The sequence below is a fragment of the Notolepis coatsorum genome, assembly GCF_963971535.1.
Source record: "Notolepis coatsorum genome assembly, chromosome: 3".
NCBI classification, from domain to species: Eukaryota; Metazoa; Chordata; class Actinopteri; order Aulopiformes; family Paralepididae; genus Notolepis; species Notolepis coatsorum.
The window spans coordinates 164,659,723-164,687,546 of record NC_140167.1 but is presented as its reverse complement, the minus strand read 5'-3'; the positions used below and the strand labels follow the sequence as shown (position 1 = coordinate 164,687,546).

Here is a 27,824-nt window from a genome sequence, read left to right as displayed (position 1 = left end):
AATATGATATGTATACTGTTAAACTACAAGGATCTGGTAGATTATGATATGTATAATATTAGGCTACAATGATCTGGTATAATATATGTATAATGATAAACTACAAGGATCTGGTAGAATATGATATGGATAATGTTAAACTACAAGGATCTGGTAGAATATGATATGTATAATGATAAACTACAAGGATCTGGTAGAATATTATATGTATAATGATAAACTACAAGGATCTGGTAGAATATGATATGTATAATGTTAAGCTACAATGATCTGGTAGAATATGATATGTATAATGATAAACTACAAGGATCTGGTAGAATATGACATGTATAATGTTAAGCTACAAGGATCTGGTAGAATATGATATTTTACTGTACAAGTTGAGTGAGCCGTGTACTTAGCAGTTTGTGCTTCATGTAGCTCTTGGCCAATGAGCGTATTTGTATTTATTTTATTATTGTAGCTCTACCTTGGTGTGGAGCCCACCTGATACTGTGTCTTGTGCTTCTATATCACCAGGTACACACCATGTTAGAGTCCTACTGTCTCCCAGTCTGATCTTGCTCTACAAGCGCTCCCCAGAATAAATAAGATGCTCCTTTATTAATCCCCTTGGGGGAATTCGGGTGTCAAAGCAGCATGGGGGATACATAGCTGCACAGTCCAGTATCTATCTACACTATAGATACACTATAAAATATAAATACAAATACAATGTAATATAAAAAAAAAGTACAAAACACAACATAGTCGACAGTGATAAGAGTCCAGTGATATGAGTCTCTAGTGCAAAATACAAGATAGTCAGTACGGTGATGTGAGTCTCTAGTTCTCAAGTCCCGAGTTCTGACAGTGATAGTTCCGTCCAAGCCCTTAGTTGTTGAGCCTGATGGCTGCCGGTATAAAGGACAGGCCCAGGCGGTTTGAAATCATGAGCTTTGAATCCGTGGACTTTGAATGTTATTTTAAATCACACCTGTTACATAAGCATTAGACTTTAAACATACTTGCAGAATTTGAACAATATCTTTTCAAATACGAGCACCGGCCCCGTGCTGCCTAGGATGGTGAGCGGCTGGCCGGCAAACAAGGAATAGGCGATGCCCGTCATGGAGGCTCCGAACAGGGATTCAATGGCACTCTGGAGGATCAGAGAGGACACAGGGATTCAATGGCTTCTGGAGGATCAGAGAGGACACAGGGATTCAATGGCTTCTGGAGGATCAGAGAGACACACAGGGATTCAATGGCACTCTGGAGGTTCAGAGAGGACACAGGGATTCAATGGCTTCTGGAAGATCAGAGAGACACACAGGGATTCAATGGCTTCTGGAGGATCAGAGAGACACACATTACTAGCAGGTATTTGTCAGTATGTGAGGACGAGAGGAGAGAGTTTTGGACACGCTGGCTGTTTAAAATAGCAGGTATTTGTCAGTATGTGAGGATGAGAGGAGAGCGTTTTGGACACGCTGGCTGTTTAAAATAGCAGGTATTTGTCAGTGTGTGAGGACGAGAGGAGAGTGTTTTTGGACACGCTGGCTGTTTAAAATAGCAGGTATTTGTCAGTATGTGAGGACGAGAGGAGAGCGTTTTGGACACGCTGGCTGTTTAAAATAGCAGGTATTTGTCAGTATGTGAGGACGAGAGGAGAGCGTTTTGGACACGCTGGCTGTTTAAAATAGCAGGTATTTGTCAGTATGTGAGGACGAGAGGAGAGCGTTTTGGACACGCTGGCTGTTTAAAATAGCAGGTATTTGTCAGTATGAGAGGACGAGAGGAGAGTGTTTTTGGACACGCTGGCTGTTTAAAATAGCAGGTATTTGTCAGTATGTGAGGACGAGAGGAGAGCGTTTTGGACACGCTGGCTGTTTAAAATAGCAGGTATTTGTCAGTATGTGAGGACGAGAGGAGAGCGTTTTGGACACGCTGGCTGTTTAAAATAGCAGGTATTTGTCAGTATGTGAGGACGAGAGGAGAGCGTTTTGGACACGCTGGCTGTTTAAAATAGCAGGTATTTGTCAGTATGTGAGGACGAGAGGAGAGCGTTTTGGACACGCTGGCTGTTTAAAATAGCAGGTATTTGTCAGTATGTGAGGACGAGAGGAGAGTGTTTTTGGACACGCTGGCTGTTTAAAATAGCAGGTATTTGTCAGTATGTGAGGACGAGAGGAGAGCATTTGGACACGCTGGCTGTTTAAAATAGCAGGTATTTGTCAGTATGTGAGGACGAGAGGAGAGCGTTTTGGACACGCTGGCTGTTTAAAATAGCAGGTATTTGTCAGTATGTGAGGACGAGAGGAGAGTGTTTTTGGACACGCTGGCTGTTTAAAATAGCAGGTATTTGTCAGTATGTGAGGACGAGAGGAGAGCATTTGGACACGCTGGCTGTTTAAAATAGCAGGTATTTGTCAGTATGTGAGGACGAGAGGACGAGAGGAGAGCGTTTTGGACACGCTGGCTGTTTAAAATAGCAGGTATTTGTCAGTATGTGAGGACGAGAGGAGAGCGTTTTGGACACGCTGGCTGTTTAAAATAGCAGGTATTTGTCAGTATGTGAGGACGAGAGGAGAGCGTTTTGGACACGCTGGCTGTTTAAAATAGCAGGTATTTGTCAGTATGTGAGGACGAGAGGACGAGAGGAGAGTGTTTTTGGACACGCTGGCTGTTTAAAATAGCAGGTATTTGTCAGTATGTGAGGACGAGAGGAGAGAGTTTTGGACACGCTGGCTGTTTAAAATAGCAGGTATTTGTCAGTATGTGAGGACGAGAGGAGAGCGTTTTGGACACGCTGGCTGTTTAAAATAGCAGGTATTTGTCAGTATGTGAGGACGAGAGGAGAGTGTTTTGGACACGCTGGCTGTTTAAAATAGCAGGTATTTGTCAGTATGTGAGGACGAGAGGAGAGCGTTTTGGACACTGGCTGTTTAAAATAGCAGGTATTTGTCAGTATGTGAGGACGAGAGGAGAGTGTTTTTGGACACGCTGGCTGTTTAAAATAGCAGGTATTTGTCAGTATGTGAGGACGAGAGGAGAGCGTTTTGGACACGCTGGCTGTTTAAAATAGCAGGTATTTGTCAGTATGTGAGGACGAGAGGAGAGTGTTTTAGACATGCTGGCTTTTAAAATAGCAGGTATTTGTCAGTATGTGAGGACGAGAGGAGAGCGTTTTGGACACGCTGGCTGTTTAAAATAGCAGGTATTTGTCAGTATGTGAGGACGAGAGGAGAGTGTTTTGGACACGCTGGCTGTTTAAAATAGCAGGTATTTGTCAGTATGTGAGGACGAGAGGAGAGTGTTTTTGGACACGCTGGCTGTTTAAAATAGCAGGTATTTGTCAGTATGTGAGGACGAGAGGAGAGCGTTTTGGACATGCTGGCTGTTTAAAATAGCAGGTATTTGTCAGTATGTGAGGACGAGAGGAGAGTGTTTTTGGACACGCTGGCTGTTTAAAATAGCAGGTATTTGTCAGTATGTGAGGACGAGAGGAGAGTGTTTTTGGACACGCTGGCTGTTTAAAATAGCAGGTATTTGTCAGTATGTGAGGACGAGAGGAGAGCGTTTTGGACACGCTGGCTGTTTAAAATAGCAGGTATTTGTCAGTATGTGAGGACGAGAGGATAGCATTTGGACACGCTGGCTGTTTAAAATAGCAGGTATTTGTCAGTATGTGAGGACGAGAGGAGAGCGTTTTGGACACGCTGGCTGTTTAAAATAGCAGGTATTTGTCAGTATGTGAGGACGAGAGGAGAGTGTTTTTGGACACGCTGGCTGTTTAAAATAGCAGGTATTTGTCAGTATGTGAGGACGAGAGGAGAGCATTTGGACACGCTGGCTGTTTAAAATAGCAGGTATTTGTCAGTATGTGAGGACGAGAGGAGAGCGTTTTGGACACGCTGGCTGTTTAAAATAGCAGGTATTTGTCAGTATGTGAGGACGAGAGGAGAGCGTTTTGGAGACGCTGGCTGTTTAAAATAGCAGGTATTTGTCAGTATGTGAGGACGAGAGGAGAGTGTTTTGGACACGCTGGCTGTTTAAAATAGCAGGTATTTGTCAGTATGTGAGGACGAGAGGAGAGCGTTTTGGACACGCTGGCTGTTTAAAATAGCAGGTATTTGTCAGTATGTGAGGACGAGAGGACGAGAGGAGAGTGTTTTTGGACACGCTGGCTGTTTAAAATAGCAGGTATTTGTCTGTATGTGAGGACGAGAAGAGAGTGTTTTTGGACACGCTGGCTGTTTAAAATAGCAGGTATTTGTCAGTATGTGAGGACGAGAGGATAGCATTTGGACACGGTGGCTGTTTAAAATAGCAGGTATTTGTCAGTATGTGAGGACGAGAGGAGAGTGTTTTGGACACGCTGGCTGTTTAAAATAGCAGGTATTTGTCAGTATGTGAGGACGAGAGGAGAGCGTTTTGGACACGCTGGCTGTTTAAAATAGCAGGTATTTGTCAGTATGTGAGGACGAGAGGACGAGAGGAGAGTGTTTTTGGACACGCTGGCTGTTTAAAATAGCAGGTATTTGTCAGTATGTGAGGACGAGAGGAGAGCGTTTTGGACACGCTGGCTGTTTAAAATAGCAGGTATTTGTCAGTATGTGAGGACGAGAGGAGAGCGTTTTGGACACGCTGGCTGTTTAAAATAGCAGGTATTTGTCAGTATGTGAGGACAAGAGGAGAGCGTTTTGGACACGCTGGCTGTTTAAAATAGCAGGTATTTGTCAGTATGTGAGGACGAGAGGAGAGCGTTTTGGACACGCTGGCTGTTTAAAATAGCAGGTATTTGTCAGTATGTGAGGACGAGAGGAGAGTGTTTTTGGACACGCTGGCTGTTTAAAATAGCAGGTATTTGTCAGTATGTGAGGACGAGAGGAGAGCATTTGGACACGCTGGCTGTTTAAAATAGCAGGTATTTGTCAGTATGTGAGGACGAGAGGAGAGCGTTTTGGACACGCTGGCTGTTTAAAATAGCAGGTATTTGTCAGTATGTGAGGACGAGAGGAGAGTGTTTTTGGACACGCTGGCTGTTTAAAATAGCAGGTATTTGTCAGTATGTGAGGACGAGAGGAGAGCATTTGGACACGCTGGCTGTTTAAAATAGCAGGTATTTGTCAGTATGTGAGGACGAGAGGACGAGAGGAGAGCGTTTTGGACACGCTGGCTGTTTAAAATAGCAGGTATTTGTCAGTATGTGAGGACGAGAGGAGAGCGTTTTGGACACGCTGGCTGTTTAAAATAGCAGGTATTTGTCAGTATGTGAGGACGAGAGGAGAGCGTTTTGGACACGCTGGCTGTTTAAAATAGCAGGTATTTGTCAGTATGTGAGGACGAGAGGAGAGTGTTTTTGGACACGCTGGCTGTTTAAAATAGCAGGTATTTGTCAGTATGTGAGGACGAGAGGAGAGAGTTTTGGACACGCTGGCTGTTTAAAATAGCAGGTATTTGTCAGTATGTGAGGACGAGAGGAGAGCGTTTTGGACACGCTGGCTGTGTAAAATAGCAGGTATTTGTCAGTATGTGAGGACGAGAGGAGAGTGTTTTGGACACGCTGGCTGTTTAAAATAGCAGGTATTTGTCAGTATGTGAGGACGAGAGGAGAGCGTTTTGGACACTGGCTGTTTAAAATAGCAGGTATTTGTCAGTATGTGAGGACGAGAGGAGAGTGTTTTTGGACACGCTGGCTGTTTAAAATAGCAGGTATTTGTCAGTATGTGAGGACGAGAGGAGAGCGTTTTGGACACGCTGGCTGTTTAAAATAGCAGGTATTTGTCAGTATGTGAGGACGAGAGGAGAGTGTTTTAGACATGCTGGCTTTTAAAATAGCAGGTATTTGTCAGTATGTGAGGACGAGAGGAGAGCGTTTTGGACACGCTGGCTGTTTAAAATAGCAGGTATTTGTCAGTATGTGAGGAAGAGAGGAGAGTGTTTTGGACACGCTGGCTGTTTAAAATAGCAGGTATTTGTCAGTATGTGAGGACGAGAGGAGAGTGTTTTTGGACACGCTGGCTGTTTAAAATAGCAGGTATTTGTCAGTATGTGAGGACGAGAGGAGAGCGTTTTGGACATGCTGGCTGTTTAAAATAGCAGGTATTTGTCAGTATGTGAGGACGAGAGGACGAGAGGAGAGTGTTTTTGGACACGCTGGCTGTTTAAAATAGCAGGTATTTGTCAGTATGTGAGGACGAGAGGAGAGCGTTTTGGACACGCTGGCTGTTTAAAATAGCAGGTATTTGTCTGTATGTGAGGACGAGAGGAGAGTGTTTTTGGACACGCTGGCTGTTTAAAATAGCAGGTATTTGTCAGTATGTGAGGACGAGAGGATAGCATTTGGACACGCTGGCTGTTTAAAATAGCAGGTATTTGTCAGTATGTGAGGACGAGAGGAGAGCGTTTTGGACACGCTGGCTGTTTAAAATAGCAGGTATTTGTCAGTATGTGAGGACGAGAGGAGAGTGTTTTTGGACACGCTGGCTGTTTAAAATAGCAGGTATTTGTCAGTATGTGAGGACGAGAGGAGAGCATTTGGACACGCTGGCTGTTTAAAATAGCAGGTATTTGTCAGTATGTGAGGACGAGAGGAGAGCGTTTTGGACACGCTGGCTGTTTAAAATAGCAGGTATTTGTCAGTATGTGAGGACGAGAGGAGAGCGTTTTGGAGACGCTGGCTGTTTAAAATAGCAGGTATTTGTCAGTATGTGAGGACGAGAGGAGAGTGTTTTGGACACGCTGGCTGTTTAAAATAGCAGGTATTTGTCAGTATGTGAGGACGAGAGGAGAGCGTTTTGGACACGCTGGCTGTTTAAAATAGCAGGTATTTGTCAGTATGTGAGGACGAGAGGAGAGCGTTTTGGACACGCTGGCTGTTTAAAATAGCAGGTATTTGTCAGTATGTGAGGACGAGAGGACGAGAGGAGAGTGTTTTTGGACACGCTGGCTGTTTAAAATAGCAGGTATTTGTCTGTATGTGAGGACGAGAAGAGAGTGTTTTTGGACACGCTGGCTGTTTAAAATAGCAGGTATTTGTCAGTATGTGAGGACGAGAGGATAGCATTTGGACACGCTGGCTGTTTAAAATAGCAGGTATTTGTCAGTATGTGAGGACGAGAGGAGAGTGTTTTGGACACGCTGGCTGTTTAAAATAGCAGGTATTTGTCAGTATGTGAGGACGAGAGGAGAGTGTTTTTGGACACGCTGGCTGTTTAAAATAGCAGGTATTTGTCAGTATGTGAGGACGAGAGGAGAGCGTTTTGGACACGCTGGCTGTTTAAAATAGCAGGTATTTGTCAGTATGTGAGGACGAGAGGAGAGCGTTTTGGACACGCTGGCTGTTTAAAATAGCAGGTATTTGTCAGTATGTGAGGACGAGAGGACGAGAGGAGAGTGTTTTTGGACACGCTGGCTGTTTAAAATAGCAGGTATTTGTCAGTATGTGAGGACGAGAGGAGAGCGTTTTGGACACGCTGGCTGTTTAAAATAGCAGGTATTTGTCAGTATGTGAGGACGAGAGGAGAGTGTTTTTGGACACGCTGGCTGTTTAAAATAGCAGGTATTTGTCAGTATGTGAGGACGAGAGGAGAGCATTTGGACACGCTGGCTGTTTAAAATAGCAGGTATTTGTCAGTATGTGAGGACGAGAGGAGAGCGTTTTTGACACGCTGGCTGTTTAAAATAGCAGGTATTTGTCAGTATGTGAGGACGAGAGGAGAGCGTTTTGGACACGCTGGCTGTTTAAAATAGCAGGTATTTGTCAGTATGTGAGGACGAGAGGAGAGCGTTTTGGACACGCTAGCTGTTTAAAATAGCAGGTATTTGTCAGTATGTGAGGACGAGAGGAGAGTGTTTTTGGACATGCTGGCTGTTTAAAATAGCAGGTATTTGTCAGTATGTGAGGACGAGAGGAGAGCGTTTTGGAGACGCTGGCTGTTTAAAATAGCAGGTATTTGTCAGTATGTGAGGACGAGAGGAGAGCGTTTTGGACACGCTGGCTGTTTAAAATAGCAGGTATTTGTCAGTATGTGAGGACGAGAGGAGAGCGTTTTGGACACGCTGGCTGTTTAAAATAGCAGGTATTTGTCAGTATGTGAGGACGAGAGGAGAGCGTTTTGGAGACGCTGGCTGTTTAAAATAGCAGGTATTTGTCAGTATGTGAGGACGAGAGGAGAGCGTTTTGGACACGCTGGCTGTTTAAAATAGCAGGTATTTGTCAGTATGTGAGGACGAGAAGAGAGCGTTTTGGACACGCTGGCTGTTTAAAATAGCAGGTATTTGTCAGTATGTGAGGACGAGAGGACGAGAGGAGAGTGTTTTTGGACACGCTGGCTGTTTAAAATAGCAGGTATTTGTCAGTATGTGAGGACGAGAGGAGAGCGTTTTGGACACGCTGGCTGTTTAAAATAGCAGGTATTTGTCAGTATGTGAGGACGAGAGGAGAGCGTTTTGGACACGCTGGCTGTTTAAAATAGCAGGTATTTGTCAGTATGTGAGGACGAGAGGACGAGAGGAGAGTGTTTTTGGACACGCTGGCTGTTTAAAATAGCAGGTATTTGTCAGTATGTGAGGACGAGAGGAGAGCGTTTTGGACACGCTGGCTGTTTAAAATAGCAGGTATTTGTCAGTATGTGAGGACGAGAGGAGAGTGTTTTTGGACACGCTGGCTGTTTAAAATAGCAGGTATTTGTCAGTATGTGAGGACGAGAGGAGAGCATTTGGACACGCTGGCTGTTTAAAATAGCAGGTATTTGTCAGTATGTGAGGACGAGAGGAGAGTGTTTTGGACACGCTGGCTGTTTAAAATAGCAGGTATTTGTCAGTATGTGAGGACGAGAGGAGAGTGTTTTTAGATACGCTGGCTGTTTAAAATAGCAGGTATTTGTCAGTATGTGAGGATGAGAGGAGAGCGTTTTGGACACGCTGGCTGTTTAAAATAGCAGGTATTTGTCAGTATGTGAGGACGAGAGGACGAGAGGAGAGTGTTTTTGGACACGCTGGCTGTTTAAAATAGCAGGTATTTGTCAGTATGTGAGGACGAGAGGAGAGCGTTTTGGACACGCTGGCTGTTTAAAATAGCAGGTATTTGTCTGTATGTGAGGACGAGAGGAGAGTGTTTTTGGACACGCTGGCTGTTTAAAATAGCAGGTATTTGTCAGTATGTGAGGACGAGAGGATAGCATTTGGACACGCTGGCTGTTTAAAATAGCAGGTATTTGTCAGTATGTGAGGACGAGAGGAGAGCGCTTTGGACACGCTGGCTGTTTAAAATAGCAGGTATTTGTCAGTATGTGAGGACGAGAGGAGAGCGTTTTGGACACGCTGGCTGTTTAAAATAGCAGGTATTTGTCAGTATGTGAGGACGAGAGGAGAGTGTTTTTGGACACGCTGGCTGTTTAAAATAGCAGGTATTTGTCAGTATGTGAGGACGAGAGGAGAGCGTTTTGGACACGCTGGCTGTTTAAAATAGCAGGTATTTGTCAGTATGTGAGGACGAGAGGAGAGCGTTTTGGACACGCTGGCTGTTTAAAATAGCAGGTATTTGTCAGTATGTGAGGACGAGAGGACGAGAGGAGAGTGTTTTTGGACACGCTGGCTGTTTAAAATAGCAGGTATTTGTCAGTATGTGAGGACGAGAGGAGAGCGTTTTGGACACGCTGGCTGTTTAAAATAGCAGGTATTTGTCAGTATGTGAGGACGAGAGGAGAGCGTTTTGGACACGCTGGCTGTTTAAAATAGCAGGTATTTGTCAGTATGTGAGGACGAGAGGAGAGCGTTTTTGACACGCTGGCTGTTTAAAATAGCAGGTATTTGTCAGTATGTGAGGACGAGAGGAGAGCGTTTTGGACACGCTGGCTGTTTAAAATAGCAGGTATTTGTCAGTATGTGAGGACGAGAGGAGAGTGTTTTTGGACATGCTGGCTGTTTAAAATAGCAGGTATTTGTCAGTATGTGAGGACGAGAGGAGAGCGTTTTGGAGACGCTGGCTGTTTAAAATAGCAGGTATTTGTCAGTATGTGAGGACGAGAGGAGAGCGTTTTTGACACGCTGGCTGTTTAAAATAGCAGGTATTTGTCAGTATGTGAGGACGAGAGGAGAGTGTTTTTGGACATGCTGGCTGTTTAAAATAGCAGGTATTTGTCAGTATGTGAGGACGAGAGGAGAGCGTTTTGGACACGCTGGCTGTTTAAAATAGCAGGTATTTGTCAGTATGTGAGGACGAGAGGACGATAGGAGAGTGTTTTTGGACACGCTGGCTGTTTAAAATAGCAGGTATTTGTCAGTATGTGAGGACGAGAGGAGAGCGTTTTGGACACGCTGGCTGTTTAAAATAGCAGGTATTTGTCAGTATGTGAGGACGAGAGGAGAGTGTTTTTGGACACGCTGGCTGTTTAAAATAGCAGGTATTTGTCAGTATGTGAGGACGAGAGGAGAGCGTTTTGGACACGCTGGCTGTTTAAAATAGCAGGTATTTGTCAGTATGTGAGGACGAGAGGAGAGCATTTTGGACACGCTGGCTGTTTAAAATAGCAGGTATTTGTCAGTATGTGAGGACGAGAGGAGAGCATTTTGAACACGCTGGCTGTTTAAAATAGCAGGTATTTGTCAGTATGTGAGGACGAGAGGAGAGCGTTTTGGACACGCTGGCTGTTTAAAATAGCAGGTATTTGTCAGTATGTGAGGACGAGAGGAGAGCGTTTTGGACACGCTGGCTGTTTAAAATAGCAGGTATTTGTCAGTATGTGAGGACGAGAGGACGAGAGGAGAGCGTTTTGGACACGCTGGCTGTTTAAAATAGCAGGTATTTGTCAGTATGTGAGGACGAGAGGAGAGCGTTTTGGACACGCTGGCTGTTTAAAATAGCAGGTATTTGTCAGTATGTGAGGACGAGAGGACGAGAGGAGATGGTTTTGGACACGCTGGCTGTTTAAAATAGCAGGTATTTGTCAGTATGTGAGGACGAGAGGACGAGAGGACGAGAGGAGATGGTTTTGGACACGCTGGCTGTTTAAAATAGCAGGTATTTGTCAGTATGTGAGGACGAGAGGACGAGAGGAGATGGTTTTGGACACGCTGGCTGTTTAAAATAGCAGGTATTTGTCAGTATGTGAGGACGAGAGGACGAGAGGAGATGGTTTTGGACACGCTGGCTGTTTAAAATAGCAGGTATTTGTCAGTATGTGAGGACGAGAGGAGATGGTTTTGTACACGCTGGCTGGTCTTACTATGCGTCCCTCCGTGGCCTCGCCCAGAAGGCCTCCGAAGGTGATGACAGGGGACATGCAGGCGCAGTAGAGGAAGAGGACGGAGGCCAGACACTGCAGACTGAACGCGTCGTAGTAGTCGGACAGTAAGTGAGGCACCTTGCGTTTGATATCCAGGAAGAGACCCCCAAACAGCCTGCAAACAAACACATCATGTTAAAGACTTCAGAGTTTGATATGCAGAAAGAGACCCCCAAACAGCCTGGGAAGAAACACATTGTATAAAAAAAATGTATCGAACGCTAACTAACCTTACTGTCATGCACTTGTCCTAATAAACTAACCTACACTGTAGCACTCAACACTTTAATAGGTTAGGTTTACTTTATTTGTTCAAGGGGGACAGTGTACATTAATAAAACATTTTACAAATGTAAATGCACCCAATTTTAGCCAAAAGGCTAATTTCCATTGGCAGTCCCCCTGCCAGAAGGTACAGGCTAAAATCCTGTGTAAAAAAAGGGTTAGCAATAAAAACTGAATAAAATCAAGATAAATAACATTAGAATAAAAAACTCAGACAGACGCACCATATCCACACACACACATACACACACAGACACCTCAATGAACATTGTTACTCAGCTGATAGAGTTGTGCCCTTCCCGATGACTTGTCGTACAGAACTTGTAAGTAACTTTGGATAAAAGCATCAGCTAAATGACTAAATGAGTTTGACATCCGTGCTCAAAATTATTGTAATAACTGTCGTCATTAACACATTGGCGCCCAGCCACGGAGATGTCCGTGTTTCGAATCCAACGCTAGAGGGCCATCCACGGACATGTCCGTGGCAAGGTTGTTTTGGCTTTTATTCCATTTTAATAACCTACTCAAGGTCACGAGCGGCACTGCAGAAGTACCCTACTCTTTGAATTCTGAAAAGTGCATTACCGGCCAGATCCTCTTAGGGGCGCTGTCTCGATAATGCAGTGTGCCCTGTGGCAGAACGGTGCACTCTTTTTTTGACTTTCAATGGAGTTTCCAGTTAGCTGGATTCTATATGTTCAGCCTGTAGCTTGGAATACCTTTTGCGACGCCGAATTCACTATGCAGTAAAGGAATATATCATCAGCCAATGGACATATCGATCTACCAGATGACAGATGATGATCGATAACTGGGAAATCCTTTTGGGGATCCAACCGGCCCACGGTAAGATCTTTTTCACGTAAATTACACGCTGATCAGGCCTTGTTATGATAGCCATCCAGCCGATCAGCGAATGTGGCTACTGAGGCTAACGCGGTTATTGGTAATCAATAATCAGAAACGACGTCCCCCGCCCCCCCCCCCCCCCCTTCATGCATTCATGGTGGACCATGAATACCGACAATGTGCATTTTGCATTTTATCTCTAGCTTCTGTAGTGCCGAAACGCCATTGGATTTAACGTTATTAGCTTAGCGTCCTGTATCTCGCCTTCCAGGAAATATACTAGACCAAACCCCATATAACGCAGCAACGCTTATATTCATGAGGCTATAAAATGAGAACGTATTGATGAAAAAATGTGTCTCAATTGACAATGAGAATGGACAGATAGCAATACTATAAAGTATAGATTTAGCTCTACAAACAGCCTCACGAACTATGCAAGTCTGTTTGGAAATGCTGGCCATCTAGAGTGATATTAGACGGCCCCCAATGGCCCCGAATGTGTTAAAGGTGCTGTAAGTGGTATTTTCTTTGTTCAAATTTGTGATCTACATGTTACAATAATAGCTCTACATTCAGACAGTCATCACTGATATAGAGTGTCTGGTCAGTAACATGGGTCTCCCAGTCCCTCCGCTCTTCTGTGAACACAAAATACATTTCCTGGTATCCCGTTCCAACTTTATCCAATCAGGAGCTATTTAACACAAATTTTAACAATGGAATACCACTTACGGCACGTTTGACGGAGAGGTAAAGGATATTGCATATCGCTGCTATTCGTTTAAAACCTTGTGTTTCCAAGAAGTCAATGTTTCCTTAACCTCTTAAGCCCGGAGCCTATTTTCTGAAAATCCGCCTAAAATATATACCTAGGTAAATGGAATATTGCTCCACTTCTACACGGGCCATTTGCCTATTCTTGGCATCTAGGGACATCTACTGTATGGACCTCAGTGAATGTATTCCCAGTGTCAGAAATATTGTGTCTATTACTAGGCTTGCTTAAATTGTGATGAAACAAAGGAGAATATGAATTATGATTTTTCTTTGCATCTTTGACAGTGAATAACACCATGCTAATAATGACCAAACATTAAAAACTGCCACTGATCTCGTTCAGTACCTTCTTGAGATCATGTGTACACAAACTCTAAGGAAATTAATAAAGGGAAGATGATTAAACAGAAGGTTCTGTAGATACAGTACTGAATTCTCCCATCCGGACCAATGCAATTTGAAATATTATTATAGAATATAGAATAGCAGGGGCGGCTGATTGGCGCAGTGGGCAAGGCGCTCGCCACTAACGCAGGAGACGCTGGGTTCGAGCCCAGCCCTCGGCGTCGCTACCGACGGCCGGTTGTTCATACTAACACAATTGGCAAGAGGGTGGGAAAGCCGGTGGGTGGGGATTGGACGTTGTGGACAGCGACTCCTACAGGTCGGTTTGGTGACGCCGGTGCGGCGGAAGCAGGAAGTAGCGGGGGCAGCGTGAGCCTCCCACGCGTTACTCCTCGCCACAGAGTTCGAGCTGCTGCGGTGAAAAGATGCGACAGACTGCCTCCTCGTGTACCGGAGGGGACACGTGATGCAAGGCTTCTGTCCTCACTACAACCGACCAGTGGGAGGCATAGTCTAGCAACGTTCAAGACAGGGGAGGGAAGAATTGGATAGTACGAAATTGGGATGGGAGAAAAATAGAAAATGGGGAGAAAAAGTTTAAAAAATTAAAGAATATAGAATAGCAGGCTTATAAATTACCTTATTATAGCCAATTCGTACATTTATATATATATATACATATATTATCTTTCAAATGCCCAAGTTCAATTTGGATTTAGTATCACCGGGTGTGCATAAGAACAGATAATGAAATCTACTGTAAATACAGTAGCTTTTTTATTTTGATTAGGGTGCAACCGTTTTGAAACTAATTTCAGATCTAATTGTTGCTACATGCTAACAATAGGGAAGAGAAACTAACTACGTTTCAATATTTGTCATAAACGTTACCTTTTTGTGGTAGAATTAGTAATAGCAGTTATTGAAATAATTCATAAAGTACTATGAACCTTGAACTCAATAGAATCTTTCAGGAAGTGTAGTTTTCAAAAATGTCAACGCAGAACCAGACCTGTGGAAGTCCGCTACAAAATGGCCACAAACAAACTACAATTCCCATTCCCCCGGTTTTACAAAATGGTCGCCTCTCACGAAATAACATTGACATTTCGAGAAGGAAAATCTATCTAATAACACTTTAACCTATTCCTAAACTAACGTATTGATGATAATATACATTCTAAATGCTGTTGTGACATGTTTATGATGTTTAGACTTGAATACGTTTGAAATTAAAATCGCTAGTTTTATAGAACAGTCTGGAAAATATTGATTTATGACCAGATGTCATTTCGGGACCGGTACCGGTCCCATCAGGTGGAAGAGGTTTCAGATTCGTAGTTGTGCATTTTTGAATCTGCACAATTTTAATCTGCTTCATAGTAGATAGGTCATAGTCCCCAGGTTTATGAAACTTTCCATGAAACCTACTCAAACCACAATGTAGACTAAAATGGGAGGAAGACTGTTTTCACATGGCTGCAGGTGTGGTTCATAGATGATGCTGTATGTTAGGCCTATAACAGTTTTGAGATGGTGCTAGAATCAATGTGAGTCGTGAACTTTCCAATGAGCAAACAGATAATTTTTTAACAAACCGTTTGAGTAGAGCTTTTGTACACCTGAGTACAACATTACAAGTGTGTAGAGAATGAGGGTCGACAATCGAGGAACAAAGAAGTAGATGTTTTAACCAGAAGAAGACGGCGTGCAAGGAGTTCTTTGTTTCTCTATTGTCATACAGTTCTATATCATACTGGCTGCCGCTCAGCGTCATCTGCACTAACCTCACTTCGTGCATATGCACTGAATAAATATCCACAATGTACCTTTACATACCAACATTCGTCTGGCCACACCCCTATCCGCTACCTTCATAAGCAGGTGTGTGGCCACACACTCGCCTCCTTCTTCACTTTCACCACAAGGAAGTGCCTGTTGTATACATCACTTGACGAGGTTGTTAAGCTGAGTTACGTGTTTAAATTTGTTCTTGCTTTTTTCTTTCTCTCATAACTATAAAAAGAAAAAAGCTAAGTCATAATGTTTACCTCGGAGGGTCGCGCTAGCAACGTTACCCTTCACCAGCGGTTCTCCATTGCCTCCTCTGTCGTGCGTCTTGGAGCGGGGTTGAGGCCACTTTTGTGGTAGGCAGCCGCGCCCGGTAGGTGTCCGATAGGTAGTTTGCCTCTCCAAGGAGCTGGTGCACCAGCGCCGTCTCCTGTGCGATGGCCTGGTTCCAGCTCTGGTTCCTTTGCCGCCGGAGAGTCGTCCGCTGTTGGGCGGCCGGCTCCTCTGGTGGCGGAGGATTTGAGACGCAAACTTTTTGCGTCGGCTGGCTCCCGTCGTAAGATGGTGGCTTGTAGACGCGAATGGCCTGGTTTTGGTGAGTTGCTGGAGCCGGATGAGGATGCGTCTGATTCTCCATGGCCGATGGAAACAGAGGACTACATGGTAGAAGCAGACGGGTTCTTATTTGACGCCCCGGTGGAGACATGTCCGCCGCCCGTCCAGGTAACACTGGAGGGGGGTGATAGGTCTCCTTGGGGTCCCTCGTACGCGGATGTTGGGTTAGAACCTCCGACTCGGCGGCGGGATGCCCTGCTATCAGCCACATCAGAATGTGGCTCTGTAACCAGTAGTCTGCTGCATGTGAGGGACGCGAGCTCTGTGGGGGAAAGTATGCAGGGGGAACTGCATGCTTTGTTCCCCGAGCTCATGGCGGTGGCGGCAGTTGCAAACGGTGTGCCGCTGCCGCAGCCACTGCCTGTTCCTGTTCCTGATGATCTCATAGGTCATCTATGGCAACGCCGTCCTGTGAGAGAGATGGGCGTTGTCGGTCCATTTTTCCCCTCGATGGAGGCCTACGTCCTTCAGGGACAGGTGGTCTCCCACATCATGGGCCTCACCCCCGCCTATGTGCGAGTCACGAGGGTGGTGGGTTTGGTAGACGGTATGAAGGAGGGGGTGCCTCGGCTTGATAGGCCGATGGCAGCTCTCCTTTGTCCTGAGGTGGTGTGGGAGCCATTACGGAAGCCGGTTCCCCAAGGGAAATCGGCGAGGCGGTTGGCTTACTGGAGTGACCAGTCATTTATCGCCGCGACTCAATCTCTGGCTGCCACTTCTAACATCGCGCAGCTGGCGAGATTCATATCCGGGATACTGACGGGCGGTACGGAGCTGACCGATTTGCAACATGATCATCAAAAAATGCCGGGTCGGCCCGGGTGTCACAGGGTTGGGCGTTATGGAGACCCTTTGTTGGGTACATGTTGTACCCTGCGCTATCATGAAGGGGCTGGTTCTCCATTCTTTTCGCTCCTCTCTTACGCATGGCGAAGAGGGGGCTGTTGGGGTGGTCTTATGGACCTCCTCTGGCAGCCCTGTGTGCTTCCCGAGCCGCCGGGCCCGGTCCGAAGTTGTGTTTCGTCAACCCGTAGGCCTGGAATAACCCCTTTTTGAAAACTGTAACACTTGTACTGCAGTATAGCCAGTGTGTACCCGCAGGTGTGTTTTGGAGTTTTTTTCTTGAGGGGTTATAGGAACAACCACTGCATGTGGTACCAAGAGGGTGGTTGATTCCCTGGTGTGTTGGAGCAGAGTCAACTCCCGGGTTACCCGGTTGAGTGTGCCCCTGCACGTTCATGACGTCTGCCAATCGTGTCAGCCTTCTCTGCCTCGGCCCCTCTGGGTCGGGGTTTTTTGGTGGAGGCTTTGTCATGGTGCGCAACAATGCCAGCATACGCCCCTTCCACCGGGGTGTTGTTTTCAGTTGACCCCTTTGGCGCCTGTCTCGTCCACGGTGCTCCAGGCTCGGGTCAAATGCCTGCTGCCTGGTTTGAGGGATCGACCCCCTCTGGGGTCATCTCCCCGGTGCGCTGCCTGCTTCCGCTGTAGTGTAGCCTTTTGAGTGCTTCGAGTTACGGCCATGCTGACTGCCTGAGTTTGCCAGGGTCAGTGTGCCAGGCGGCGTACTAGTGGGGGGAAGGGCCCGCTCTTGGAGGGGCCCTTTCCGAATACGCTGGCGATGTGGGGGGCGGTGTCACTAAGTGACCGCCTGGTGAGGTCTTGATGCTGTGGCGTCATTGACCTCTCCGGGCCCCCTTTTTCCGGGGGATCCAGTCCCTTCAGTGGGTCTGGGTCTTCCTTCGTGCTCTGCTGCTACGGCCTTGCCACAGGGTTGAGTTTGCTCTCGACCACGTGTTTTTGGGGGCGGTAACGAGGTTTGTTCCTTCCGTTCGTTCCCTGGTGGCATGCGGGTTGTGCGTGTGGGTAGTCGTGGGGTCAGGCCACGGTCTGCTCACCCTGTGCGTTGAGTTGCTCGAGTTTCTCTTCGCACGGTCGGATCCGTCTCCCTCCCGTCCTCCAATAGGGGGGGTATCCTCCATTAGGGAGGGTCGGGGGGGCTCGGTCCTCCCCGGTTCTGATGGTTGTGGGGGGCCTCAGTGGGGTACATTTGTCGAGCTTCAGGCTCCCGCTCAGCTCCCGTGGTGCAGATGACGCTGAGCGGCAGCCAGTATGATATAGAACGTAAGGTTATGAATATAACCAAGTTCTATGAATACTGGTGACGCTCAGCGTCTGGACGCCACTGCGGCCTTTGATCTCGCCTTGTGGTGAAAGATTGGGAAGGAGGCGAGTGTGTGGCCACACACCTGCTTATGAAGGTAGCGCATAGGGGTGTGGCCAGATGAATGTTGGTATATAAAGGTACATTGTGGATTTTTATTCAGTGCATATGCACGAAGTGAGGTTAGTGCAGATGACGCTGAGCGTCACCAGTATTCATAGAACTTGGTTATATTCATAACCTTACGTTAAAATACTTCTAAATGCTACATGCTACAGTTAAATGCTTAACAATTCTTAATCTTAATCAAGAGTTAATCTTTGTACTGAGTTCATTCCTGAGTTAATCTTTGTACAGAGTTAATCCCTGAGTTAATCTTTGTGCTGAGTTCATTATTGATTTAATCTTTGTGCTGAGTTAATTCCTGATTTAATCTTTGTGCTGAGTTCATTCCTGATTTAATCTTTGTGCTGAGTTCATTCCTGAGTTAATATTTGTGCTGAGTTCATTCCTGAGTTACTTTGTGCTGAGTTCATTCCTGATTTAATCTTTGTGCTGAGTTCATTCCTGAGTTAATCTTTGTGCTGAGTTAATTCCTGAGTTAATCTTTGTGCTGAGTTAATTCCTGAGTTAATCTTTGTGCTGAGTTCATTCCTGATTTAATCTTTGTGCGGAGTTCATTCCTGAGTTAATCTTTGTGCTGAGTTAATTCCTGAGTTAATCTTTGTGCTGAGTTAATTCCTGAGTACATTATTGTGCTGAGTTTATCTCTTCTACTGGCTAGGTCTGAGCATGAGATCATCCCAGTGATGGAAAAAACCTGGCAGGCAACGGAACACTCGCTGCAGGGGGTTGCTATGGGAACCCTTTCATAACTACAACTACTCACTCATGGAGGCTGAATCAGAATCTGTTTAAACAGAAATAGCTACACTGAGTTATAAATTCCCAAAGACATAAGTGTCATAATCTGAACTGTCGCCTCAGGAACCCTCTGAACTATCTGAACATAGACAATCCTCTGCCACCCTCTGGCGGTCTGTTCGCGGTACTGCAGGCGGCAGTCCCCTTGTTCTTCCATATTGTCTGGACCTAACCTGAACCCAGTGGACAAGAAGAGAGACAATGCAAGCGACACGCTGCTCGCTATGGAGATATTCCTCGAGGGGGATTTTCTCTCCTCGTCCTCAGAGGAGAGGTGGACCATGTACACGCTGCTCACCTCCATGAGTGAGAGTGAGTGCAGCGCGGAGCAGGCGCTTCAGCTGGAGGCACATGGCCGTGTGATCACAGGGTTGCTTCGGGCGCTCTGGACCCCTGCCCTCAGTGAAGTCATTGCTACCAGCACGTCCTCCCCCGCAAGTAAGGCCCCTAATGCTACCGCAGCAATGGCTAGTTTAGCCCCTGTATCCAATATAGCTTCGGCAGCTACCCCCATAGCTCCTCCTGCTAGCTTAGGCCCGGAGGCTAACACAGCCCAGGCTACTAGCACAGCCGCTAGCCTAGCTCCCGTAGCTAGTGCAGCTAGCCCCCTCTCTGCTAACACAGCCCAGGCTACTAGCACAGCCGCTAGCCTAGCTCCCGTAGCTAGTGCAGCTAGCCCCCTCTCTGCTAACACAGCCCAGGCTACTAGCACGGCCGCTAGCCTAGTCCCCGTAGCTAGTGCAGCTAGCAGAACCTCTGTCCCCACAGCTAAGACTATGGTTTCTTCTGTTAGGAGACTCAGTGTAGGCTCGTTCTCTACCACTGGCTTACTCCCTCCTGCTACTGCTAGCGAGGCTTCTGCAACTGGCAGAACCTTTGGTGATAGAGCAGCCTCTGCAGTAGCTACCTACCTAGCTGCCCTCGCGTGCACAGGCCCTATAGCTAACGTAGCCCCAGATGCTGGGACCGCCCCCTCGGCCGGCGTGGCGTCCGTGGTTAGCACAGCCCCTGCCGCTAGTGTAGCCTCGGTAGCTACCGCCTCAGTCCAGTCCGCTAGAGCCCCGTCTGCTAGCGTAGCACGCACTGCTAGCAAGTCTCAGAAGGCTAGCAAACCTAAGAAGACCACCTTAGCCCCTCCTGCTAGAGTAACTCCTACTGCTAGCAGCTTAGCCCCTCCCGCTAGTGTAGCCTCTACAGCTAGCTCCTTAGCCCTTCCTGCTAGTGTAGCATCTACAGCTAGCACCTTAGCCCTTCCTGCTAGTGTATCATCTACAGCTAGCACCATAGCCCTCTCTGCTAGTATAGCGTCCCCTACTGGTCCCGTAGCCCCCCTCTGGGACAGGTTTCATGAGGCACATTCCCTTTTACAAGGATTCCTGGGCAATTATTCTCCGGCCTGCAGTCTGGAGGAGCGAAAGAGCACTTATCGCCTGGTGTTCTCCATGATGAAGTGGAGTCCTGGAAGAGCATGCGAACTCCGGTTACTGGCCGGGAACATGTTTAGGGTGCTCTTCCAGGACCCCAACTCCCCAGCCGACTGCCAAGCTGCTAACCCCGTCAGGCCCTTTGCAGATAGCAAGGCCTCTACTACTAGCTTAGCCCCCGCCACCAGTGTAGCCTCGGTAGCTACCGCCTCAGTCCCGTCCACTAGAGCATCAGCTGCTAGTCCCTCAGTCCAGTCTGCTAGAGCCCCGTCTGCTAGCGTAGCACGTACAGCTAGCTTAGCCTCTACAGCGAACCAGGACTCAACTGCTAGCTTAGCGTCTGCTGCTAGCATAGCCCCTAGAGCTGGTTCAGCCCCTGTAGCTTCTGCAGCTTCCCCCCTGACTTCACCTACTAGTGTAGCCCTGCCTGCTAGTGTAGGTACTGCAGCTGGCACCTCAGTTTTCCCCGCTAGTGTAGCACCTACAGCTAGCACCCGAACCCTCTCGGCTAGTGTACCCTCTATAGCTAGCACAGGCCCTGCAGCTAGCACTGCCCGGGCAGCTAACCTAGCCCCCGCTAGTGTAGCCCTTGCAGCTAGCACAGGTACTACAGCTAGCACTACCCAGGTAACTAGTCCCTACTGCTAGCATAGTTTCCACAGCTAGCATGACCTGCTCTGCTGGTGAAGCCTCTACTTTATTTCTTAAAACTGAACAGTTTCAGTAGGTCATAGACCAGCCAATCAGAGTCTCTGTTTATAATGAATGTTTGATGCGGAAGAGAAGTTTAGAAGAGGTTTATTTCCTGTTGCGTTGTTTGCTAATATCAATAGCTGACATTGTGGTGGAAAATACTATATGTATTTTCTTGAATGATATGCATTAAGACAAATAAACTGTCTTTGTCCTGTTGTCCATGAAGACATATTTCATAATCACACACATTCTGGGATGATGATATAACCATATGAAAAGTGAATAACTTATTTCGCAAGAAGCCACACACAAATATTTGGAGGACTGGCTCCCACACACACAGGATTGACACGAACAGCAGACATATTATCTAGCCAAATATGACATCTGGAAAAACACCTTACTGTATATACTGTAACACACACACTGACTTGGAAATATCCTGAGTCATCTTTTGAAATCACAAGACATGATTAGTGGAAGAGTCCGGAGAAGTGACGTAAATTTTAGTATTGTGGTGACTCACTTGTTATCACTCACAATGGTACAGACATTCACTGGACTTTAGGAGCGGAGTGAGGGCTTCTTTAAGACTCGGGATTCTGGGAAACGGGGGGTGTGGTTATTGTTTACATATGTCAGCTGTCAGCTGTCACTTCTACGTCGAACATCTATGCACTCTATGTATGTAAATGTGTGTTGGGAAGTAAAGGGAAGAAAGTGGGAGTGCAGGAAGGATGAGACAGCAGACAGTGGTCGAGTGCTTCCCTTTACTTCCTGAATTCGGTTGTTGATCTATTGATACGTCAATAGATTCCTCCAAGCAGGTTTTTGCAATTCATCCTGAGTTCTGAGTTTCTTGTTAAGAGTATAGATTAAAATATACCATAACATCCTTCCAGAATGCTGACATAATTTGTTTTCGTCATCAAGTTGAAACTGTCGACAGGGATCATCCAAAGCTATAAACCTGCAATATTGGCTTTACTACCGGTTTCTTTTCTCTTTTTTTTATATCTTCGGTGATGGCAGAAAAACGTTTGACTTCCATATTAAATTGTTATTATCAGACTTGCATAAAAGCACGTCATCACAAGACCAGGAGGAGACCAGGATGTCATGCAGTGCTAGCATCACAAGACCAGGAAAAACCAGGATGTCCATGCAGTGCTAGCATCACAAGACCAGGAAAAACCAGGATGTCATGCAGTGCTAGCATCACAAGACCTGGAGGACACTGTCATGCAGTGCTAGCATCACAAGACCAGGAGGAGACGTGTCATGCAGTGCTAGCATCACAAGACCAGGAGGACACTGTGTCATGCAGTGCTAGCATCACAAGACCAGGAGGAGACCAGGATGCCATGCAGCGCTAACATCACAAGACCAGGAGGAGAGGTGTCAAGCAGCGTTAGCATCACAAGACCAGGAGGACACTGTGTCATGCAGCGTTAGCATCGCAAGACCAGAAGGACACTGAGTCATGCAGTGCTAGCATCACAAGACCAGGAGGACACTGTGTCATGCAGTGCTAGCATCACAAAACCAGGAGGAGACCAGGATGTCATGCAGTGCTAGCATCACAAGACCAGGAGGAGACGTGTCATGCAGTGTTAGCATCACAAGACCAGGAGGGGAGCATGTCTATATTCCCCGGGTCCTATGTTCCCCGGGTTCTATGTTCCCCGCTTTGATTGATTGATTGAACATTTTAGACCACCAGCCCTGATTCCAAACTCTAACCTTAACCAGTTCGAAAGAGGGCCTAAGCTTAACCGTTCGAAACAAGGCGGACATAATATAAAATGTTCAATCTATTAATCAATCAAAGCGGGGAACATAGAACCCGGGGAACATAGGACCCGGGGAACATAGGGATGATCCCACCAGGAGGAGACGTGTCATGCAGTGCTAGCATCACAAGACCAGGAGGAGACGTGCCATGCAGTGCTAGCATCACAAGACCAGGAGGAGACCAGGATGTCATGCAGTGCTAGCATCACAAGACCAGGAGGACACTGTCATGCAGTGCTAGCATCACAAGACCAGGAGGAGACGAGGATGTCATGTAGTGCTAGCATCACAAGACCTGGAGGACACTTGGTCATGCAGCGCTAGTACTAATCGACCACAGGAAAAAAGGTACATAATGTATGTTATAGCCATATGTAATGTAGTAATATATTTACATTTTGTATCTGTGAAAGTCCAAAACATAACATAGCGTACAATATGTACCTTTTTCCTGTGGTCAAGTACTTTATTACGTGAGATCAGGCTACCTCTGCAGGTCTACGGACTGATTGGAACTGAGCCCAGATCTCTCTGCTCGTCCCTCTCAGGCTCCACCCACCTGATCTCTGTCTCTCGTCCCTCTCAGGCTCCACCCACCTGATCTCTGTCTCTCATCCCTCTCAGGCTCCACCCACCTGATCTCTGTATCTCATCCCTCTCAGGCTCCACCCACCTGATCTCTGTCTCTCGTCCCTCTCAGGCTCCACCCACCTGTCTCTCGTCCCTCTCAGGCTCCACCCACCTGATCTCTGTCTCTCGTCCCTCTCAGGCTCCACCCACCTGATCTCTGTCTCTCGTCCCTCTCAGGCTCCACCCACCTGATATCTGTCTCTCGTCCCTCTCAGGCTCCACCCACCTGTCTCTCGTCCCTCTCAGGCTCCACCCACCTGATCTCTGTCTCTCATCCCTCTCAGGCTCCACCCACCTGATCTCTGTCTCTCGTCCCTCTCAGGCTCCACCCACCTGATCTCTGTCTCTCATCCCTCTCAGGCTCCACCCACCAATCTCTGTCTCTCGTCCCTCTCAGGCTCCACCCACCTGTCTCTCGTCCCTCTCAGGCTCCACCCACCTGATCTCTGTCTCTCGTCCCTCTCAGGCTCCACCCACCTGATCTCTGTCTCTCGTCCCTCTCAGGCTCCACCCACCTGATCTCTGTCTCTCATCCCTCTCAGGCTCCACCCACCAATCTCTGTCTCTCGTCCCTCTCAGGCTCCACCCACCTGTCTCTCGTCCCTCTCAGGCTCCACCCACCTGATCTCTGTCTCTTGTCCCTCTCAGGCTCCACCCACCTGATCTCTGTCTCTCGTCCCTCTCAGGCTCCACCCACCTGATCTGTCTCTCGTCCCTCTCAGGCTCCACCCACCTGTCTCTCGTCCCTCTCAGGCTCCACCCACCTGATCTCTGTCTCTCATCCCTCTCAGGCTCCACCCACCTGATCTCTGTCTCTCGTCCCTCTCAGGCTCCACCCACCTGATCTCTGTCTCTCATCCCTCTCAGGCTCCACCCACCAATCTCTGTCGCTCGTCCCTCTCAGGCTCCACCCACCTGTCTCTCGTCCCTCTCAGGCTCCACCCACCTGATCTCTGTCTCTCGTCCCTCTCAGGCTCCACCCACCTGATCTCTGTCTCTCATCCCTCTCAGGCTCCACCCACCTGTCTCTCGTCCCTCATCCCTCTCAGGCTCCACCCACCAATCTGTCTCTCGTCCCTCTCAGGCTCCACCCACCTGTCTCTCGTCCCTCTCAGGCTCCACCCACCTGATCTCTGTATCTCGTCCCTCTCAGGCTCCACCCACCTGATCTCTGTCTCTCGTCCCTCTCAGGCTCCACCCACCTGATCTCTGTCTCTCGTCCCTCTCAGGCTCCACCCACCTGTCTCTCGTCCCTCTCAGGCTCCACCCACCTGATCTCTGTCTCTCGTCCCTCTCAGGCTCCACCCACCTGATCTCTGTCTCTCATCCCTCTCAGGCTCCACCCACCTGATCTCTGTCTCTCATCCCTCTCAGGCTCCACCCACCAATCTCTGTCTCTCGTCCCTCTCAGGCTCCACCCACCTGTCTCTCGTCCCTCTCAGGCTCCACCCACCTGATCTCTGTATCTCGTCCCTCTCAGGCTCCACCCACCTGATCTCTGTCTCTCATCCCTCTCAGGCTCCACCCACCTGTCTCTCGTCCCTCATCCCTCTCAGGCTCCACCCACCAATCTCTGTCTCTCGTCCCTCTCAGGCTCCACCCACCTGTCTCTCGTCCCTCTCAGGCTCCACCCACCTGATCTCTGTATCTCGTCCCTCTCAGGCTCCACCCACCTGATCTCTGTCTCTCATCCCTCTCAGGCTCCACCCACCTGATCTCTGTCTCTCGTCCCTCTCAGGCTCCACCCACCTGTCTCTCGTCCCTCTCAGGCTCCACCCACCTGATCTCTGTCTCTCGTCCCTCTCAGGCTCCACCCACCTGATCTCTGTCTCTCATCCCTCTCAGGCTCCACCCACCTGATCTGTCTCTCGTCCCTCTCAGGCTCCACCCACCTGTCTATCGTCCCTCTCAGGCTCCACCCACCTGCCGGTGCGCTGCAGCTCAGGACCTCCGTGGCCGTGGTCTTCATCTTCACCTTCTACCAGCCCATTGGGGAGACATTTCTTCCTCTTCTCCTGTTCGGCAGACAATGCAAAACCATTCGGCATGACTTTCCCAAAGAGACTTGTTTATTTTCCGATTTGAACGACGTATGTCTAGAAAATCTGAAAAAATCAGTCAGAAAGAAAAATGCAGGCCAATTACCAGAGATTGACACTGTTCATACTATGATACTAATATTACTTATCCATAGGCGTAGTTTTAGGGGGGTTGCAGGGGACATGTCCCACTCAATATAGAGAAGAGGTACATTTGTCCCCCTCAAGAAATATTGGCTAATGCGGCTAGGTGGCGCAGTGGGCAAGGCGCTCGCCACCAACGCAGGAGATGCTGGGTTCGAGCCCAGCTCTCGGCGTTGCTACCAGCTTAGCTGGTCGTTCATACTAATACAATTGGCAGTATTAGGTGGTGGGAAGCTGGTGGGTGGGGATCGGACGTTGTGGACAGCGACTCCTACAGGTCGGTTGGTGCGCCTGCGCAGTAGAATCAGGAAGCGACGAGGGCGGCATGTGACCCTCGCCGCTGAGAGATCGTGCTGTGCAGGTGAAAAGATGCGACGGCTGCCTCCTCGAGTACCGGAGGGGACACGTGATGCAAGGCTTCGTCCACATTGCAGCCGGCTTGTGGGAGGCATGGCCTAACAACGTTCGAGACAGGGGAGGGTAGAATTGGACAATGCGAAATTGGGGACGGGAGAAAAATTGAAAAATGGGGAGAAAAAGTAGATTAAAAAAATATATATATATATTGGCTAATATGAAAGACAACCCCCTCCCCAAAAGAGGTTAAAAAAATAGGATCGAAACATTTATATATCCTTCTTACCTATAACTATAATAAATACAGGAGAATAAATATTTGAAAGCAATACAGAATGTATGAGAGCCTTACTGCATTATATTCCATTAGTTTCGTGTCAGCGGGTTCCTGAATGCTGTCTTTTCCTTTACATAAATAAAGACATTTCCACCATAAATTGATGCAGAAAAGGCACAAAGTGTTCTGTTAAGTTAAGCCTAAAAGTTCATGCCTAAGTAAATGGAAGATTGCTCCACTTCTGCAAGGTCAATTTGCATGTTCTTGGTATCTAGGAACATCTAGGGACCTGGGGGTATGTATTTCCAGTGTCAGAAATATTGTGTCTGTTACTAGGCTGAGTAAATTGTAATGAAGAAAAGGAGAATATAAATTATGATTTATGATTTTTGCATCTTTGATCATGTTAAATCTGCGGGGTACGAGAAAATGCTCAATGAGCTCATTCACCACCGTATTGAGATCATGTGTACAAAAAATCTAAGCAAATGAATAAAGGGAAGATGATTAAACAGAAGGATTTGTAGATACAGTAATTAATGATAATCGATTTTAATTATAAATTCATATTTGACCTTGAACTTGACCTTGACCTTATTATGGCCAAATCATACATCTATGGATAGGGGAAATGCTCCTCTTTCCAATGACAGGGTTGAATCTGGATTTAGTCATTTCCTTGCGGTTTTTACGATAATTAGCATTTTCCGATAAATCGTATAAAACATCGGTAAAAATGAAAATATACACTTTGACTACTGTTTTTGATAGGGTTGTGGTCTTTACTCTTGGCTACAAAAAATATATATTTAAAAATATTAACCTCTTAACATCCAAGGGCCCACATGTGGACGATTCTTTGCCGACCTCTAGTGGCTCGGGTGTGCATTTCTTTTAATACATTATATAGATAGAATTAAAGCCCTATTTGTTGCCTGTCGATTGCCCTTTCAGGTGACAAAATCCGTTCAGCGGTTCTCGAGTTACATGCCGATATGTGAGGCGTGCCCCAAAGTACGCAAAAGTACACATTACCACCCCCGACTCCCGGGGCTCTAGCTCCGTCAATCATTTGGCGATCTCGAAAATCTTTGCACAGGGTTGTAGCCAATGAGTGTGGCTTTCCAATGATACCCCATGATATGATAATTGGGGATCTAATATGGTCTTTATTGATCGATTTATGATAAAGAAAAGCAGGGTTCTTAAGGCTTAACAGGTTAATGCTCAGTATTTACTAAGAGAGGACGTCCAGACCACTGCTTAAAGTGCCCCCCCCCCCCCCCCCCCCCATGTTGAGACCAAACCCCTTGCTTGTATCTACACCTAACGAACCTGTTCATGTTGATTATGCATCTGTTATGAGCCAGACTTCATGTGAGGCAGTGGTGGAAAGTAACTAAGTATTTTTTACATTTTCGAGCTACTTGTACT

General features: G+C 47.1%; 1 protein-coding gene across 1 annotated transcript in view; it reads right to left on the bottom strand.

The window, feature by feature from the left end:
* slc4a10b (solute carrier family 4 member 10b) overlaps nt 1–27,824 on the bottom strand; it is a gene marked incomplete at both ends in the record, with an annotated part of 308,140 nt that overhangs the window by 97,146 nt on the left and 183,170 nt on the right. Inside the window, 3 exons of the mRNA XM_084311423.1 lie at nt 1,008–1,141; nt 11,214–11,388; nt 25,497–25,588. Of these exons, the coding sequence (XP_084167549.1) occupies nt 1,008–1,141; nt 11,214–11,388; nt 25,497–25,588 (401 nt within the window). The remainder of the gene's footprint in view (nt 1–1,007; nt 1,142–11,213; nt 11,389–25,496; nt 25,589–27,824) is intronic.